At 42.2% G+C, this 18,095-nt stretch overlaps 1 protein-coding gene across 1 annotated transcript in view; it reads left to right on the top strand.

Annotated features, from left to right (window-relative positions):
- TMEM163 (transmembrane protein 163) overlaps window positions 1-18,095 on the top strand; it is a 1,101,439-nt gene that overhangs the window by 823,409 nt on the left and 259,935 nt on the right. Inside the window, exon 5 of the mRNA XM_069616569.1 lies at window positions 17,397-17,493. Within this exon, the coding sequence (XP_069472670.1) occupies window positions 17,397-17,493 (97 nt within the window). The remainder of the gene's footprint in view (window positions 1-17,396; window positions 17,494-18,095) is intronic.

Genomic DNA, 18,095 nt, shown 5'->3' on the forward strand with positions numbered 1-18,095 from the left:
TACAAATGTAGAACACAGTAAGGTGAGCAACTCCAAGGATGTCCTTATTGACATCAGAGCAGAAATTCAAAGATCTATAGATGAATTTATAAAATTCAAACAACTAGTCCCTTCAACCGAATTCCATCTAAAACATACACAGATAATGACATACATTCTCAAGCTACCATGACACTTCATTCCGTTGGATTTCGAGAACCATCCTCCAATGTAGAATTTGGCTCCATACAAAATATAGTATCTGCACAGTGGAAGAAATACTATGCCATTCAAAAAACATCTAAACATACATTGCCCTTAACCAACTACCACCGATTTATATTAAAGTGTCGACCAGCTCCTTATTCTGTGTATGACTTGAGCAGAACAAGTGTATTGGCAATCTTTGATGAGATTGGAAGACTTTGAGATATTACCTCAACAGACATTCATCAAGTTGAGTTTTTAAATGATCAAGATCTATCAGTAGTCAGATTGTGGCTATCTTCAAGTCTGGTACGAAATGTCATCTGGCAAGACAGAATGGAGCTCTTTGCTCTAGGATTTCTTTTGGCCATAGACCCTACAAGTTCTAGTTTTGATGAAAACTTAGACCATTCAAGTAGGACCAGGGTGATTATGCCTGCTAGACAGATGAGGGTATATCATACTCAAAATCCAACTCTAAATTGCATTGTTCCTTGTAATGATGATCAGATTGTTTTCAATGGTCCTTACACAGGTAACACACATCCATAACTATTGAAATAAATTCAGCAGAATGCTATCTCGCTCGCTAGCTGGAATAAATGTGGATCCTCCCATCTGTTTGGTGCGAGTGCCAATACACTGGCTCCCTTCGACATAATAGCCCTCCAAGAAACTTGGCTCGTACAACAACCAGTGTGCTATGATCATGACATCATTCTACACCCAGCCAAAGCAGGTACCAAGGTGCGGCCTTCATCTGGGTTACTGGTCGCGTTGAAGAGTGACAAGGGTTTCCAGATTCAACCTTGGGCTTCCCTAAATGTATACCTACAGATGGTGAAGATACAATATCCAGCTGGTGTTATTGCATTAATTAACATTTATCATAATCCAGTGGCAACTGTGGATGTTATATTTTTTACTGACTTAGATTTAATGCTCAACATGAGCTCACAGGCAGCAGAGATAACTAATATTATTGTGGTAGGTGACTTAAATTTGCAATGTGTAGAGTATCATAAAACAACAAAAAAATCAAGCTTGTATGAAATGGCGATCATTCATGAACTAACGTAATTTGGTGATGCTTAATGGTTCTCTCATGGGCGATATCCTTGCCCAATGCACAATGTAAACGAGTCGATCATTGACTACATTTATGTAGATAAGCATATCTTCCACAAGACCATTAACTTTGAAGTCATGCCACAGGAGTTCAGTGACCATGAAATGCTGACTGTGCAATGGAGGTGTGACCATTTGTTATCGAATACCACTCAGACGAGGTTCCCCCCGTGTTTGACCATAAATAATTACACAATTTGCGTTTGGTTGAACGAACGAATTTGTTGCACTTGAATGACAATATTCTCAATAATCATGCAAATCCCCAATGGATAGGTGAACCTTATGTTGTATAAACTTCATTCAAGTACTGTAACCCATGCCTATTTTGCTCTCAAGCATGACTTTAGTCTCGAAATTCAGCAGCATAAAGCCATGCTACGAAAGCAAAACAAATGAGCTCTTTTGCCGACTAACCCATTAAGATCTAAAAAGATGAATTCCCTAAATTGTGATTATAGAAATTGGATTAGGACCAGGAGAGCATATCTGTACCAAAGTGATGGAGAAGCTATGTTGGCTTCCATCAGATCAAAGAAAACATCAGAAATGTGGTCCCTCCTTAATACTGCTAACCATTCTAAACAAGCGCGTGTGCAAATTAATGGTGTTTCAGAGTTTAAATGGATTACATATTAATCTGAATTGGATGTTTGCCCTTCCTTACCTGTGCTTAAGTTAAGCAACAAATAAATGCAAATACAAGAGGAAGAGGTGTTGGACTACATTCTTAAATCGAGCAGTTCTAGGGTTCCTGGGCCTGACGGCCTCAACAACTTCTTAAGACTAATATAATTCCAGCATCTTGGTGCTGTTCAGTTATTGTGCCCATTTTCAAGAGAGGTGATTGGTCCTGTCCTTCCAACTACAAGCCGGTCGTCCTGTTGGATGCCCCAGGAAAAATCTTTGCACGCTTTATACTTGGGTATTTCAACAGATGGGCTATTGAACACTCTAAATGTGACCCATTGCAGACGGGGTTCATCCCAGGCATGGGCACTGCAGTCAACTTGTTGACAATAAAATCTATTATTAGGCACCATCAAGTATTGAAGTAGCCACTGTATTTAGTGTTTGTTGATCTACGGGCGGCATTTGACTCCGTCTCACGTGAACTGCTTGTTGAAAAGCTGGTTTGTGAAGGCTGTCCAGCTTACATTATTGCATTCATTGAAGCCCTAAACACGGGTACTAGCTTGAAAGTGAGGTTAAATCTTGAGGGCACTCTGTCAGCTACTATTAACACATTTAGAGGGCTGAGGCAGGGATGCATCCTTGCCTCAGTCCTATTTAAATTCTTTATAGCTGATATTGGCAATGCCTTTGAAAGTATAATCACTGATGCACCGAAATTAGCAACAAGGGAATTGCTGCCCTTCTCTACGCCAAGGACTTGGATTGCAAAACCTATTGGATGCTTTATCAACCTATATAAAAGTGAATCTATTAAACATCAATTTTGAAAAAACCAAGATCATGATATGCAATTCCAACAGATTTAACACCAAAAATAACATCAAAAGGATTGTGCAGGGCAAGCTGCTGGAGCGTGTCCAAAATATACATGTTTGGGTGTAATTATATCTGTCTCTGGTTACGCAGCTCATCTTGCAAGTTTGAATAACAAGTTAAATATGACTATCTCTCAAACTATTATTATACAGGCTAAATATGGCAAGTTTTCGATTACTCCTGCAATCACATACTTTCGCCAAAAAGTGACCCCTGTTTTACTTTATGGCTCTGAGACAAAAGCCATTATCTCTGAGATTGCATGGTTTAAGTTTGAAGGTAATTATTGGAAATGTATTCTTGGGTTGCCAAAGTGTATTCCAATTGTATGGATCAGAAATGAATTGGGGTTCATATTTCTGTATGCTAGGTATTTGTGGCAGCTAATTGCAATGTTTAGAAAGTGTATTTTAGGACTATAATCTCAAATGTTGATTGGTGTTCTTTCGAAGCACATTTTCTCTTTTAATTACCCTTTTGTTCAAAAGTGGCGTTCAATCATAGTTCATGCATTAGCAGATGCCGATGTGTCTCTTAATGATCTATTGAGCGATCTCACAAGAGTGAAAACTAAATTGTTCCAATGGGACTGGATTGCAACCAGAGAAAAATGTCTTAAGTATTAGACTTTAATGATAATCCCTTTTCGCATAAAATATATAGCACAACAGAATCTTATTTGTTTAAGGTTCCATCTATTGTGCATAGAACTGAATTTTTGCATCAAAAATTTTATATATGGCCAACTAAGGATGTGCAAGCTAAATATAAAATCATTCTGTGACATGAAAATATTTGTTGATTTTGTAAAGTCATAATTCAACCAGAAAATGTACGGCACTTACTGGTTGACTGTGTTGCTCTGGACGCCAAGCGAATTCAACATTTAAAAGCACCTTTACGAGCTTATAGAGAAACATCTCCAGACACATTGGGGCAGATGATTTTCTGTGGAACTATGACATCACTCACAATTGGTGCATTTAGATTTTTAAATGATTTTAAATTGTATGATGCTAAAATATCAAATAACTCAAGGATGATCATTTTAAATGTGAATGATACATTTGAAGCTAATAAGAAGAACCAATTACGATGAGAATGTTAATATAAGTTCATTTTAGCTGAAAATGCATTTGAAATTTACCAATTATTTCAAGGAGGTCGATATTGTGTTGTTAATTTGATCATTGGGAGAAAAATAATTTTTCTATTGTGTTTTATCATAAATTTGAAAGATTCATTTTATTGTATATTGTGTTAATCATGTGATATTTATATGAATGTTTAAAACTGTGTAGTTATGTTTTAAATCAAAAATATTGTAAAGTTGATGTATGTCAGCTAAATCAATAAACAAAAAGAAAAATAAAAGCCCACCATGTTAATGCCAAGAAAAAAAGGGCCCACCAAGAGTCTTGTACCACCAGGCTCATTTCCTTTATTTTAATTTTATTTTTATTTTTGAATTGTGAGCATTTATAGACACATTAGAATACTCTCCAGCACATCACAATTATGCATTTCCTTTAGTCAACAGCATTATATTCCACTATACGACAAGTGAGCATATTTACGTGCCTTTCAGTGTGTAAAGCAGACTCCTCCCGAGTAGACATCACTTAACACATGTCATCTTTGAACCTATCCAGTGCACGAGTGAATTGGACATTAATGGGTTTATATAAATGTCGAGCACATATGAGCATTAGACACTATACTGCCCACTATTGCATTAGTAACACATGCAAATCATAGCATATGTATTTCATTATAGCATCCAGTAGCTCCATCGTAGCTTGCCTCAATGAACCCATCCAACTCTATAGAGAGCGATCTGTATGGTTGTTTGTTACTGGCTCATATGATTAGAGAATGTACCTGTCACCCGACATTAGACTACTGTTGGGATATTGCACAGAATATTTGTATTGCACGCATGGAGCTCCCAGCTCAATAGAGATACACCACATATGAGTTTATAGATCGAGTAGATACAGGTCGCACCATTTCAAGTGACTTAATTGCCTGTGGTCAAGCGTGATTCCGGCCCCCTTCTCTCCACCTTAGTTGAGACTGTGGGACGTGGACATGGAATCAGAAGTCATGTTTTATGATAATAGGTACCCCAGGAGTTGACCTAGCACTTGGGTCAACCTTCCTCAGTGTTTGCCCCATTAGCATAATTTAATAAAATACAGCCAGGAAATTTGTGAAGTTCATTTGGACTCAAAGAGACACCATTATGAAGCATTACTCAGAAAAATGTAATTGACAATGAGGATAATAGGTTCATATATTTTTAATATCACATCTATCTTCTACAAGCTCTAATTTGCATTGCACATGCTATAACAAAAGCAACTGCGAAATAGCACATTTCCATACATATGAAAAAGACTGCTATGTACCCGATGAGCATGATTTACATTTATTCAGAAAAGGACAAGTGATAATTTTAGTTTAGCTGATTGAGTGACCTGGGATTTATACTATGTTCAGCTATACTATGCTATGGTATGGTGTGGAGTGGTGTAACATACCAAACGCTTTTAGTCTCAAAATGCACGCAGCAAGATGAATTAGTTCAGGTCAACACTAGCAATGATTCATGAGGGATTATCAGGTTGAAAACGAATTTCAGCAATGCAAGCAAAAGCAGCTATTTTTTTACAAGTGGTGAAATGAGCTAGTTGCAATTTGCGGCACTTTTTCCGAGTCCGTCGAGCACGATTACGGAAAAACTATAAGGAATAGAACGTTGTGAGCTTAGTGGAAAGATTAGATTCTTACCTTTAAGATGAAAGTTAAATCTCGCTTCTAGGACGTGCGGTTCAAAAGATACAGACGATTTAGTGGAGGTAGATTCTCAAAATTAAAGTAAGGATTCAGAATGACAGATGACAGTTTTGCAGCTTTGAAATCACAGAATGGACACACAATTTCTATGCAGTTCTAAATAGGTTGAATAGGATGGGATGAGATTATTTTAGACTAAGAGATGACTATGCACAGTTCTGGCTGGATACTCACTCCTAATTTTGGACTGGAATAGGCCTTGGACCACACACTCTCGCCACGGGACGGTCTCTGCCACTGGTTCTGCTCACAGCATGGCCTGGGGTCTGGGTCTGGCACTGCACAGCGGTCTGGTTCTGGCAAAAGTTCTGGGCACTGCACAGCGGTCTGGTCTGAGGTTCTGGATACAGCGGTCTGGATACAGCGGTCTGGTTCTGGCACAGAGTTCTATCCAGAATCAAAACAGCTCGCCCTGCTGTTGAGAATCAGGTTGCAAAAGCTTTTGAGGCCTGCTGAAAAAGGATTCAGCTGGTGGTTCAGGCCTCTCTGCTTTAAATTCTGGAGTCTAGGTTCTGGATCTGTCTGGATTTGAAGTCTGGAGTCTCCCGGCAAAGTGCTTCGCAAGAAAGTGGAAAGTTAATGTCTACCTGGGCCTCAGTGGCTCTTTTTATGTCTTCAGAAAGTGGGTGGGAAGGCTGACTTTCTATGCCCAACCCTCTGAGGATCCTGATAGGCTAGAGGATTTTCTGTCCTCTGACTGGGGAACTGAGTTGTGTGTCAGAGTGATGCTACCATTTTACAATCTATTGAAGAAACGCCCCTTTGCTTTTGCTTAGAACCCAATTTTTCATAATCAAACATGTTTCCCAGATACGCAAGTGGTTCATAATACATGTACACATGATAGATGAATTAAGACAGTTCTCTGTTCAAGCCTCATGTTCCTGCGAGCTTGGGTTCAGAAATGACAACATTTTGCGCTTTTAGTGGGTTTTGCCAAGGTCGGTTCTGCATCAAATTTTACACAAATGTGCGCATGGAATATGGGCATCAGATGATGAAGTGTCAGATTTTTAACATACAAACATTTGGAGTAATACCCTATTTTCTGCTACTACCCCACTAGAACATACCACAGAGTCCTAAAACCTCTTAAAATGTGCACAGAAAAATCACACGAATAATGATATTATTTATATAATTTTGACAATTTTGTACTATGAATTATCCATCTTTTTAAAATTATGCTTTGGCCCAGATCGGTGTAGTTTAGGTCCCAAAGCACATGGGGGAATTTCTGTCTGTCCCCGCCTCCAAGATCAGCTAGCTCACAGAGGCAGTGCCCCTCCCAATTCCTTCCAAGAGGAAGCCATTTACGACCCCCTGATTTAGCATTTGCTTTGAGTCAAGGAAGTTCATTGTTCTGTTTCCCTGCAGAGAGGTGTGATCTCCTTTTGGTGGGGGCAGCAGAAGGCTCCCCATGGACAGAGGCCTCTTGAATGTTTAATTAACTCAGACTGCCTTCTAGTATAGGGCCTGGGAAATGTATGTGTGAAGAATTCTCATTGATCAGCAAGCCTTTGAAGTCCCAGCTAATTTAGGATGCTGTTTCAGCTCCTGAAATACCGGTCTCCTGTCAGAGTTTAGACCGCTAGCGCTGGTTAGTGTCAAGCGCCGGTACTGCACCCATTTTTGGGAGCTGTCTTGAATTAATACATTTCAAAAAAAGGGTTTCACTTGGTAGCATATGATCCATTGACAGAGGCAAAAATGGAGGGCAACCTATTTTTCATGTTTTACCCGTGCATTTAATGGTGATTTCTGGCCATTGTGATATTTTCAATGCCAGTAACGCACAGTTCTGTTGTAGGGCTTGGATGCGTGGGTAAAAACATCCCACATCATATCGTGCAGTAATACACTCCAAGAATGCAAGCTTGCAAAGACATGCACGACTAGACAACGATGTTTCAGATGAGTAAATACAACTATACAGAGTTGGCACTAATTTCAAGTCACTGGCCACGCCACTCACCCTCAACACAATAAGGATTGATTTATTTGAACACCTTTCAGCATACCCTCAACACAAATCTTTCCCAGCAATCACAAAAGCAATCCCTTCTTCCATACACCTTTGCATACCCTGTGACGTTCCAACCCTGTACTCCTGGACATGTCTGGTCAACACCTGTGTATGCATTATATCTTCAGGGCATCCATGAAGTGCCTCAACAGTGCCGCTGGCCTTCTGTCCTGCTACTTTTTCTGCTGATGCATGTCCAATCACCCCTCATAGCCAGCCAGAGGCGGACGGTGGCTTTCTGTTGTACGCTTGCTCTAATATGGTAAGAAACATTACATGTGGACGTGTCAGTGCTGGTGATCAGCACAGACTTGGCAGTTAATGGCTGTGCAGGTGTTGTTTGCAATTAAACCCTGGATGTTTGGGTTAATGGTGCTGCATCTGTTGTTTGCTGATGCAAGTTACCTTGACCACTACTGTGCAAACTGCGGACATCTGTCCATGTTGTCATAGTTATGCACTGCATGTGCAGTGCATGGTGGTTGATAGACTCGCCACACAAGGAATGTCTGAAACGGCTTCTGTTTTGCTCTGTGAGGGATTGTTTCAGGGTGCTCCATCAAGATGGGGGTAAAGTTGCATGTACTCGGGGCCCAGCATTGCCTGCCGTGAGCCATGAATGAGATTATTTGTCTACGAAAGACAGATGCAAAGTGTCACAATATATCACACGCACATCATAACAATTCCGTCTGTCAAAAGATGCATGCTGAATACCTTTCATGAAATGCCTAAATATGGAATGGTTGCCTGCTATATCCTGCTATTATTACTCTCACCTACACAACCTAGCTCCTTCTATCTTAACTATTGCCCTTCTGGTCACAACAAGAGCTTTACTTATGACTTCAGTAACTTCCTTATCACCTGATTCAATAAACATCACAGACAACACTTACCGCAGAGACTTTAACCTCCCAGACATCCCTCTCTCTAAAACCATAAAGCAATGCCCCCATGACATTACGACCATAATCCACTCGACTTCTGGCATCCCCTCACACACTCACTCTGAGGGCCGCACTTTGGACCTTGTTATATCATGTGCCACAACACTATCCTCTTTCCCTCCCACTCCTCTTTATTGTGCCAAATACCATGCAATAATACTGCAGGGTGGGTAGAGCACTAGAATTTGCAGATCACTGAGCTGATCTTATGAAAGTAAGTATAACCTGCTGCCGGTGACAGGGTTCTTACAAGACAGTGCTCTTCTGTCTCGGCGAGGGATGGAATGATTTTGGTTTGAAGAACCGGTATCAACCGGGCGGTGGTTCATTGAAGTAATGACTCTATGTATGATTGTATACAGGTTTTACAAAGAATTGGAGCAGTCTTTTTTCTTTATATTTGTTGGTGATTTATTAATACAGTCAGCCAGCCAGTGGGCCACTGCATCATTGTCTTGATGCAGTGGCCCACTGGCCCACAGGTTTATACAACAAGAGTCTATTTACAGAGCTCATCAAATAAAATATTTGCTTTGCGATCACCACCACACCTTGAAAAAGACGCATGTTGGGTCGAAACACTTGTCAACTGAGTGTATTAATTATTAATAAACCAACAAAAAATATAAAGCGACAAGAATGCTCCAATTCTTTGTAAAATCTATATACAAACATACAAAGAGGCATTACATCAATGAAACAGCGCCCGGGTGATACCGGTTCTTCAACCCAAATTCACCATGCAATGATAGTTCACATCACCCCACTCAATTCTCTATACAAAGGACAACTCCAGTCATCATATATCATCACCAAATCATTCAGAAACATCCACAATGAGAGACTGCAAGGAATACGTATCTCCCATCCATCAGATTGTGCCCTCATACTAGACTCACTTTTCAACAATCTCAACACAACACTTTACACTTTTGCAAACAACTTCGCCCAACTCAAAACAAAACAAGTCAAACAAAACAGTCAGCATTCTGGTTATATACTAATTGACTTTTTCACACTTGACCTCGGGAGAATTGACCTCGGGAGAATTGACCTAATTTAGAAGGTCAATTAGGACATATATGCGGGGGGGAAACCTCTGCAGCCCCCCACCCAATCCAAAACCTCCCGCAACCCCCACCCAATCCCCTTATATTATTTATAATCCAAAACCAACCCAATACATATATAAAATAGCTAAAATAATATATAGGTCAATTGTGCAGAAGGTCAATTGTAAAAGGTCAATTTGGGTAATACCAGCATTCTTGAGCATCCAGGAACTCAATGTCAACAAATTCTACAGCAGGGCACTTTTATATATATGGTACTGCAGCAAAAATCTTAAATATTTAACAACACCTGTAAAATATGCAAACTTTAAATCCACAAAGCCAAAAAGGCCTACTATGCAAAAATAATAGCTGAGGCCAAAAACGAAAGCAATGGTCTATAATAAGCAGCACAACTCTACTTCATTCCACACCCACATAATCCACATTCCATCTACCAACATAAAAATATTCTTCATCAACAAAATTAACACCATAAATCACAGCATCCAAATCACATGGACATACATGGACAACTTACTTACCCACCTTACAACATACCCTAATCACAGACATTCCAACCCTGACAATCACTTCCCATTGCTCACCTTCCTTTCCTTGAGAATATACTGGAACATACCTTATCAAATCAATCACCCTCATTGCACCAGTCACCTCCAGTCCCTCCAACTTTGCCTATGACTACTCTACAGTAGTGAGGCAGCGACTATCCAGGTAATTAAATATGTTTTGAGAGTTGCAGCAAGGTTGACCCTTGCCTCATTATCCTTCTGGATTTCTCATCAGCCTTTGACACAGTGTACTTACTACAAGGCTCGGCTGTCAATGTCCTCCTCCCCAATGGGCATCTCTGACACTGTGCTTAGCTGGATTACTTATTGTTTCTCAAATGGATTCATTCAGAGCACAATCCCTTTGTGTCACCTCTAATATAACCCAGATGCCCATCCTATCCCTGGTGATATTCAACCTTTATATGAATGCATTTTGAGTCTACCGTGCAAACAAAATATCACCCTACATCAGTACACTAATGACACATACAGCTCTACCTCAAATTAGCACCCACAGTGGCATGAACAGCCACCTGTGGGCTTAGGTCACTGGTAAGAGCATGTAACCTTAGGCCCTGGATTATCGGTGCCCTCCGCTGTTAGATCCTCATTATTTTGACTGGGCCTTTAACTAGGTCTCCAATCTGTTATTGCCCAGAAAACCAATCATTGTGGCCATTATTGCTTAAGTATTATTTGAAATTGACCTTGAAAGCATGTTATCCTTCTCAACAACAGTCAGACATGGATGTCTTCAGTGAACCTTTAACTGAATCCTGGCAAAGCTTATTTCATCCTTATCAATTGAGGCCAATCCAAGACTCTGAAAAAAGAATGGTTCTAAAGAATGCCTTTAAACTGAATCTGAACGGGTTTCTCATCAAGTCCTGGGCCTTTCCACATAGACCTGGACCACTCATTTAAAGATCACATCAAATGGAAAAGCTAAATGGTGTGTGTGGTGTACATACCTCCATGTCAGTCAAGCGTAGGTGGAATCAGCAATATTTGTTTGCGGACCATGATAATGCAAGTGGACCCACATCTTTGCGGCCCAGATATAAGATAGAGAGATCAGTAGGAGAAGGAGACAACAGATACTGAGAAGACAGATATTGGGTATTCCCGGGCACGGTGGAGACCTGCAAAGCTGCTGCAGAGCCATGGAGAACCTTGGTTGCAGTGTATGCTGAGGAGAGGCAGAGAGGCTGAACGCTGGCAAATGAGAGGCACAGAAGAAGATGCTGACTAGAACGGGAGTGATCTGAAGACGTGAAGTGGGAGTGTGGTGGGTTCAAGAGGAACCATGGTGAGTACAATAACATGGTGAAAAAAATACAAAGTTAAGAGGTGCATGTGAGAGATAAGAAGCAGTAAGAATAAGGAGCTACTGAGTAGGCCAGGGCAGTGTGGATTGTGCATGCAGGACATTGAAGCCTGAAAGAAGGGAACTGGTAAGAATGCTGGAAGCAAGAAGAGGCTCATGTGACTGAAAACCAGTGAGCAGAAGGTCTGATGAGACAACCAAAGAGTAGAGACAAAGAGTCAAAGCATGTACACTGAGGCACAGTGACACTTGGAAAAACTCCAGTGGATGGAGTTAAATGACCAGAACTTTGCATTGAGAAATGATGTGCCCTGGGACTTGTAGGCAAAGTATCTAGCAACACTGAAAGGGGAAACTGAATTGAGAACCACTGGCTCCCGAGTCCTGCTTGGAGAGTCTCTGGCAAAATGAAGGGATCAAGATTGCCTGTTGGGAATTGCACTCAATGTTCCCAGATCCATCACAGATCCATCACAGAAACATACTGAAAGGTGTCAATGACATTTACAAAAGAATCCAATGGATGGCTGCCCACTTCCTCTGTCTGAACGATGAGAAAACAGAGCTCCTTCTTGTTGGAACTCCTACCCACTTTGCTAAACTTGCCAATGCATGAAACTCCTTCACTCTCGACGGCCACGCCCTCCTGTTGCACCAGCTGTCAAAAGCTTGGGTGTCTGCCTTGAGGCTACCCTCATCATGCTGCGGCATGTCAACCACATTGCCTCAAACTCAGCCTACGCCACAAAGCTCATCCATGCGAGCAAACCCTTTCTTTCTTCTGATAATCGGCTTGCAGTTGCTCGAGCCCTGAATGGCTAAAATTAAAGCCACGGTAACGCCCTTCTCTATGGCATTGCCGAAAATAAACTACAAATTGTGCAAAATAACGCTATCCAAGCTACATTGGGCCTAAGGCAACAATACCACATTTCTGATGCCAGAAGAGCCAACCACTGGCTCCCTGTCAGGGAAAGGATCACATTTAAAGTCCTTTCTATCTTGCACCTCTGCTTCGCTAACGACGCATCTTCATACTTGGCCCAGAGACTAAACAGACATACACCTGCCAGACCACTACATTCGTCAGACAGTCATCGCCTTACCCCATCAAGATTTCTCTGGAAGAAAGCGGGCGGATCCAGCTCCCCGGCCTCTGCGACCACCCTCTGGAACAATTTACCACTCCCCCTTTGCTCTGACCCTTCACCCCTCTCATTCAGGCAAAACCATAAAATGTACCTGTTCCTCTAACTTTTGTACCCCTCTGAATTTCTCTACCTCCTGTAAATAGAGCCCAGATGCCCATGGCCTTTGTGCGCTGCTGTAAATCCCAAATACGAATATAAGGACAAAAAAAAAGACCCAGGGAAAATTGTAGTCCACATTTCCATATCCGTCTCAGAAAGAAACTGAAAAGAGAACTCTTTTTTTTCTTCTTCTTTACCTGTGATTTGGTTTCCAAAACCTTGCACATTAATTACAATATTCAAGTATAAAATATAAAAGTGAAGCACTCAAATATGAGTTCATCACCATTAATTCATCATCAAAATACTTTCATCATAAAATACAAACCACATATTCCCTTATAGGTTAATATGGATCGTGATATTACAGCCCTAGAAATAAAGCACACTAGTAACATTGTATGTATGGTTCTTCTTACTTTGATAAAGGGAACGAGTGGAATGATAATAGAATTGTATCTTTCACAAACAGGCGACTCCACAATATTTCTCTCTGACCTGTTCTATTAGGTATTTAGCCAGCTAGCGACCTCTAGCCATAACAGCTTTTGGACAGTCAGGTATGAGATTGTTCCATGTTCACTCCTAAATTTAAAAAGTCTAGACAGTCTGTTGCAAAGTGCAACGCTTCTGCGGGGCCCCATTATGTCCAATGTGAACAGAAGGTTGAATCGGAATCTAAGGTAGGTCGTCCGGATCCCAGGGTCAGGAAATATAGCTAAATAGTGGGGAATTGTTTCTTCTCATTGCTGCTCTATAATGCTCAGGAACCTTACACTCGTGTAATTTATCAAATCCAATAGAGATACTTTCATTTTTGTTTTATTTGGAATGAAAGTTAGCTCTTCGGGATTAGAACCAATGACCTCCAACGTCATCAGGCAATTCCTGTACTATTTTGATGGAACAAACAGAAAAAAGAAAGAACTATTTCTTGCTGGGAAATGAAATCCAAAATCCGAGAGATATCTGGGAAAGAGACCGAAAGGAAAATGACTGCTGTGAATTGGGGCCCGGTTTCACAGAAAATCAAAGGAACTGACTGAAGGGAGAACCAGTGCATGCTGGGAAGGGAAGCTCAATTTCCCAGATACACCTGAGAAAGTGACTGAAAGAAGAAGGTTTGCACGTTGGGAAGTGTAGTCCACATTACATTTTGGAGAAAGTGATTAAAAGGAGAACAGTTGCCTACTGGTAATGGAAGTCCAAGTGCCCAAATACACCTCATACAGAGGCTGAGAGAACTTTGCCAGTTGACCTGATACAGCTGAGAGCTCTGAATTCCCTCGACAAACATTGTGTTATCAATAAAACGTTGGAACTCTACATTTTCTCAATTCTCAAAAACGTTTTCTTTCACTCCACAGTGCAAGGCTTGCTTATGTTGATGGTGGCAATGCTCCCCTTACTGGCCTCCCTTACTCCACCCTTGCCCCCCTCAAGTCTACCTTCGTGCCTCACAGCACCTAATCTCAAGTCAGCATATTACAGTCCTTCACCTCATGCACGTGGAAATGCATTGGCTCTCTCTGCAACCTTACCTACAGTGCAATATAATTGGGTCCTGCATACCAGAAACCCTGAGTGCACCCGGCAGAAGCTGCGCCTCACTGGGCAAGTGCGCACTACCCACAGCTCCAATGCAAGCACTCGAGAGACAGGCTTCTCTGGCGCTGCTTCTGCACTCTGGCATCATGCCTGCGACTCCTTTCCTTCTTGCTAACACTCGGAGGAACTCCATTACCCACCACCTCCCCTAACCACCACCCGGGGCGCGGCTTCAGCCTCTCGGTTACACATGCCTGGGCATGCACTTAGGGGTGCACTCGTATGTGCCCATGTCTCCCTAACAGAACACACACATTGCATTGCACGAAGAATGCGACTCCACTTTTTGGAGATAAACAAGCCGCATTTTATTACAGACAAAATTCCACAAAACCATTCTGATGGGGACCCACAGATCTTTTACATTGTGCACCATCGCTTGCCGTGACCTTGACCCTAGCAGCCCTGCCGACCCGCCCGCTGCCTGATTGGCATACTGGCTGTCTGAGCTGTCCCAGGGTTAATTGCAGAAAATCCAATGTCAGTCCAAACGCCCAGGCCTGGGCTAAAAATCTACTCAATGGGCAATCCGAGGGGCCACCCCCGCCGTCCTCGCCTGCTTGGCCTATTGGGCGTGAGTGGACACCGCAAAACCATAGTTCATTTTAGTTCAACATTTTGGTCATGGTCCGAACATTTACATAATCCATTGTGTAGGTCCCTGTCAACAGCGCCAATAGAATGCAGCATTCAATAAACACAGCATATCATCTAGCACACTGATCTCCCAACAATTGGAAAGATCCATAACGAATACACTGCCAACAACAGCTGACAGCACAGAAAAAAGGGGTGTGGGTGTGGCGGGAAAAAAAGAGGTGGACGCCTGTGCTTGCCTTGCTTATTTACACTGAACCCCCTGCCCCATGCAGGTAAGCTGTCCCAACCTGCCGCCGCCCCCCACCCACTTTGCCCTCCCAGAAGCCCCCAGGGAACGATGTGGCCTGTCATGCCGGGCCATGGTGGCGCCTCCATATGGCCGGCACAGTCCTGGGTGCAAAGTAAACCATATGTATTGTGCTAGACGAAGGACTATGCTGCATGTGCAGACCATGCTCCTGCTAGGAACACTATCTCCAATGGAAATGAATCCTTTCAAATCTGCCACCATTGCCTACTCTGGCACACTGCCCTGGCATGTGTTAGGTTGCAATGGGGAAGGGTCACCGGCCTTGCTCACTCCCCCCCCCGCAGCCCCTGTGCTAAGGCCGCCAAGCTGCACATGTCAGGAACGACAGCCGTGTTCACCTCAAACTTCAAAGGCACTTATCTCGTCTGCTGACACAGAGGCCCCGCGGGTTCTACAAATGCAGTGTTTGAAGAAGATAAAAGGTGAACGTGTCAGAGTGTCTAAGAGTGACTTCTCGGCGCTTTAATGCATACATTGCCAACACGGGCAAACAATCTCTGCAAAGGTTTCAGTTATTCTTAGCTGGCAGTGATATGGCTCTTGAAGACGGGTTGCATGCCAAGATGCACTCACATATGGTCAACGTAGATAGTTAGATCGATAGATATATAGACAGATGGATAGAAAGAGCGACATATAGCTAACTAGCTAGGTAGATAGACATAGATTAAACGACAGATAGGTAGGTAGATAGGAAGATAGATAGATAGATGGATGGATGGAACGATGGATAGATAGAACGACATCTAGCTAGCTAGATACATAGACAGACAGAGAGAAAGAGAGAGAGAAAGAGAGAGAGAGAGAGAGAGAGAGAGAGAGAGAGAGAGAGAGAGAGAAGAGAGACACCACACATGTGTGGGTCCTTTCAGAATTACCAAGAGTATGGCTAATAGCCCAACCCTGAGGTGCTCGATGCAGGCCGGGGAATGGATATTCGTCCAGTTTCCTAATCACGCATATCCAGAGTGGAAGTAAGCATTGTGCTCTTGCACATGTGTAAACTCAACATCTGCAAGTGCCATCATATTAGCTTCCGTGCACACATATTTTCACTGATGCTATTTACATTGCACATGGTAAATTGCAGTTAGCACGTGGGCAAGCACTATTTGCGCATGCACACATGTGCCATAATTGAACCACAGATTTACACTTAATTATTCACAAGGGAACAGCCGTTTCCAGAGAGTGTGACCTTTGGTCTGTGTCACCGATATAAGGATGCGTTTGGCAATGTGTGAATGTGATGGTCCGCCACACACTCTGGCTTTCACACTGTGTGTTAGGGCATCGCTTTTTGTGTTTCCCTTGGGTGTGTATCCTTTAACATTACTCACACCTGGAAAGCTTGTTTTGCGTTGGAGCCTCAGCATAGCAACGCACGGGAGGGAATCCGTGTCCCGGGTGTACAGTGTCCTTGCCTCTGTGAGCTGCTCCCTTTTTAATGTGTGTTGGGGGCAAACTACTTTGACTCTAGTATGTCTTGTGGTGACGTGCTGCCTTTTCTGTGTGAGTCATGTTCCTGGTTTGTCCTACTTCCCTTTTCATTTTAGATTCCTTCATTAGATCTTTCCACAATTGTGGACATTTTCATGGTACTTTTGACCACCAAAACGCATTCACTCTCTGTCGCCTATAACCTCTGCGTGTGGCAGGCATGACATCATTTCTCATGGTGTTGGATCACCTCTCTGGTGAGTACCTTGAGTGCATAGGCCGCCATCTTTGTTTTTGGGTCTGTTTCCACTGTGAGCTGCTGGTGGTGCATGTTCTTGTGACCGCTGACTTGCTGAAATAACACACACAAGAAACCTGAGCAATTCTCTCCACTCCCAGGATGCAGTAGAATTTCGGCATTCAACCAAAATCAATGCATCTTTTAAAATGTCATTGCGACTTTAACTTGTCTAAATAATATGATTGTCATTCAAACCTGTATTATTAACTAAATAACATGAAATAACTACAAATTGTATTATACCTGTGCCTATTTGTTTCCTTGTCCTCCAGAGCCTGTGTTATCCTGGGTGTCATATTTCTCCTGTCTTCACTTTGCATAGTGGGGAAAGCCATCCGTGATCTTTCGATACATCTGCTCCCAGAAGTGGTAAGCACACTCTTTTCCATAAAAGTGCTCCAGTGTCCTGTCTTTTCTGATGCCAAAAAGGGCATTTTTTGTCATTTGGATTTCTTTGCATTGTGAAGCATTGCTATGCGATTACGTCCCATACATCAAAACATTCTATTAAATGACTGAAAGAATTGTATGAACTGTGCACAGTGGATCAAAGGAATGAATATTGCGGAACATCATTCTTTCGTGCCTAGCATGCTACATGCAGTACTTCTAGAAATATGTTAAATGGTACTAGGAAGTTGGTTAGGAAAAACCTTTTAAAAAAAGAAAAATAATTGAACAAGGTCCTTGCACTCACTTTGTCAGTAGTCAAACGGGCAGACCAGCTGGGCGGCCATGAGAACGCATGCGATATTGATTGATTGATTCGTTATTTATTATGCGCCCGTACACAAGTGTTTCAAGCCGTAACCCGGCACGGGAGGGGAAACACGGGAAGACAAAACAAACAATCTTACTAGGCCTAGATCGTGCAAGTGCGCAACAAGAAGTGCAGGGGAGAGGGTACAGGTGGAAATGCAACCAGAGCAGCAGGGCTCTGAGTTAAGTGCAAGGAAGGCTGGGTCTATAGG

Source organism: Ambystoma mexicanum, chromosome 9, assembly GCF_040938575.1.
Source record: "Ambystoma mexicanum isolate Mex_15411 chromosome 9, UKY_AmexF1_1, whole genome shotgun sequence".
In the NCBI taxonomy this organism is placed as follows: Eukaryota; Metazoa; Chordata; class Amphibia; order Caudata; family Ambystomatidae; genus Ambystoma; species Ambystoma mexicanum.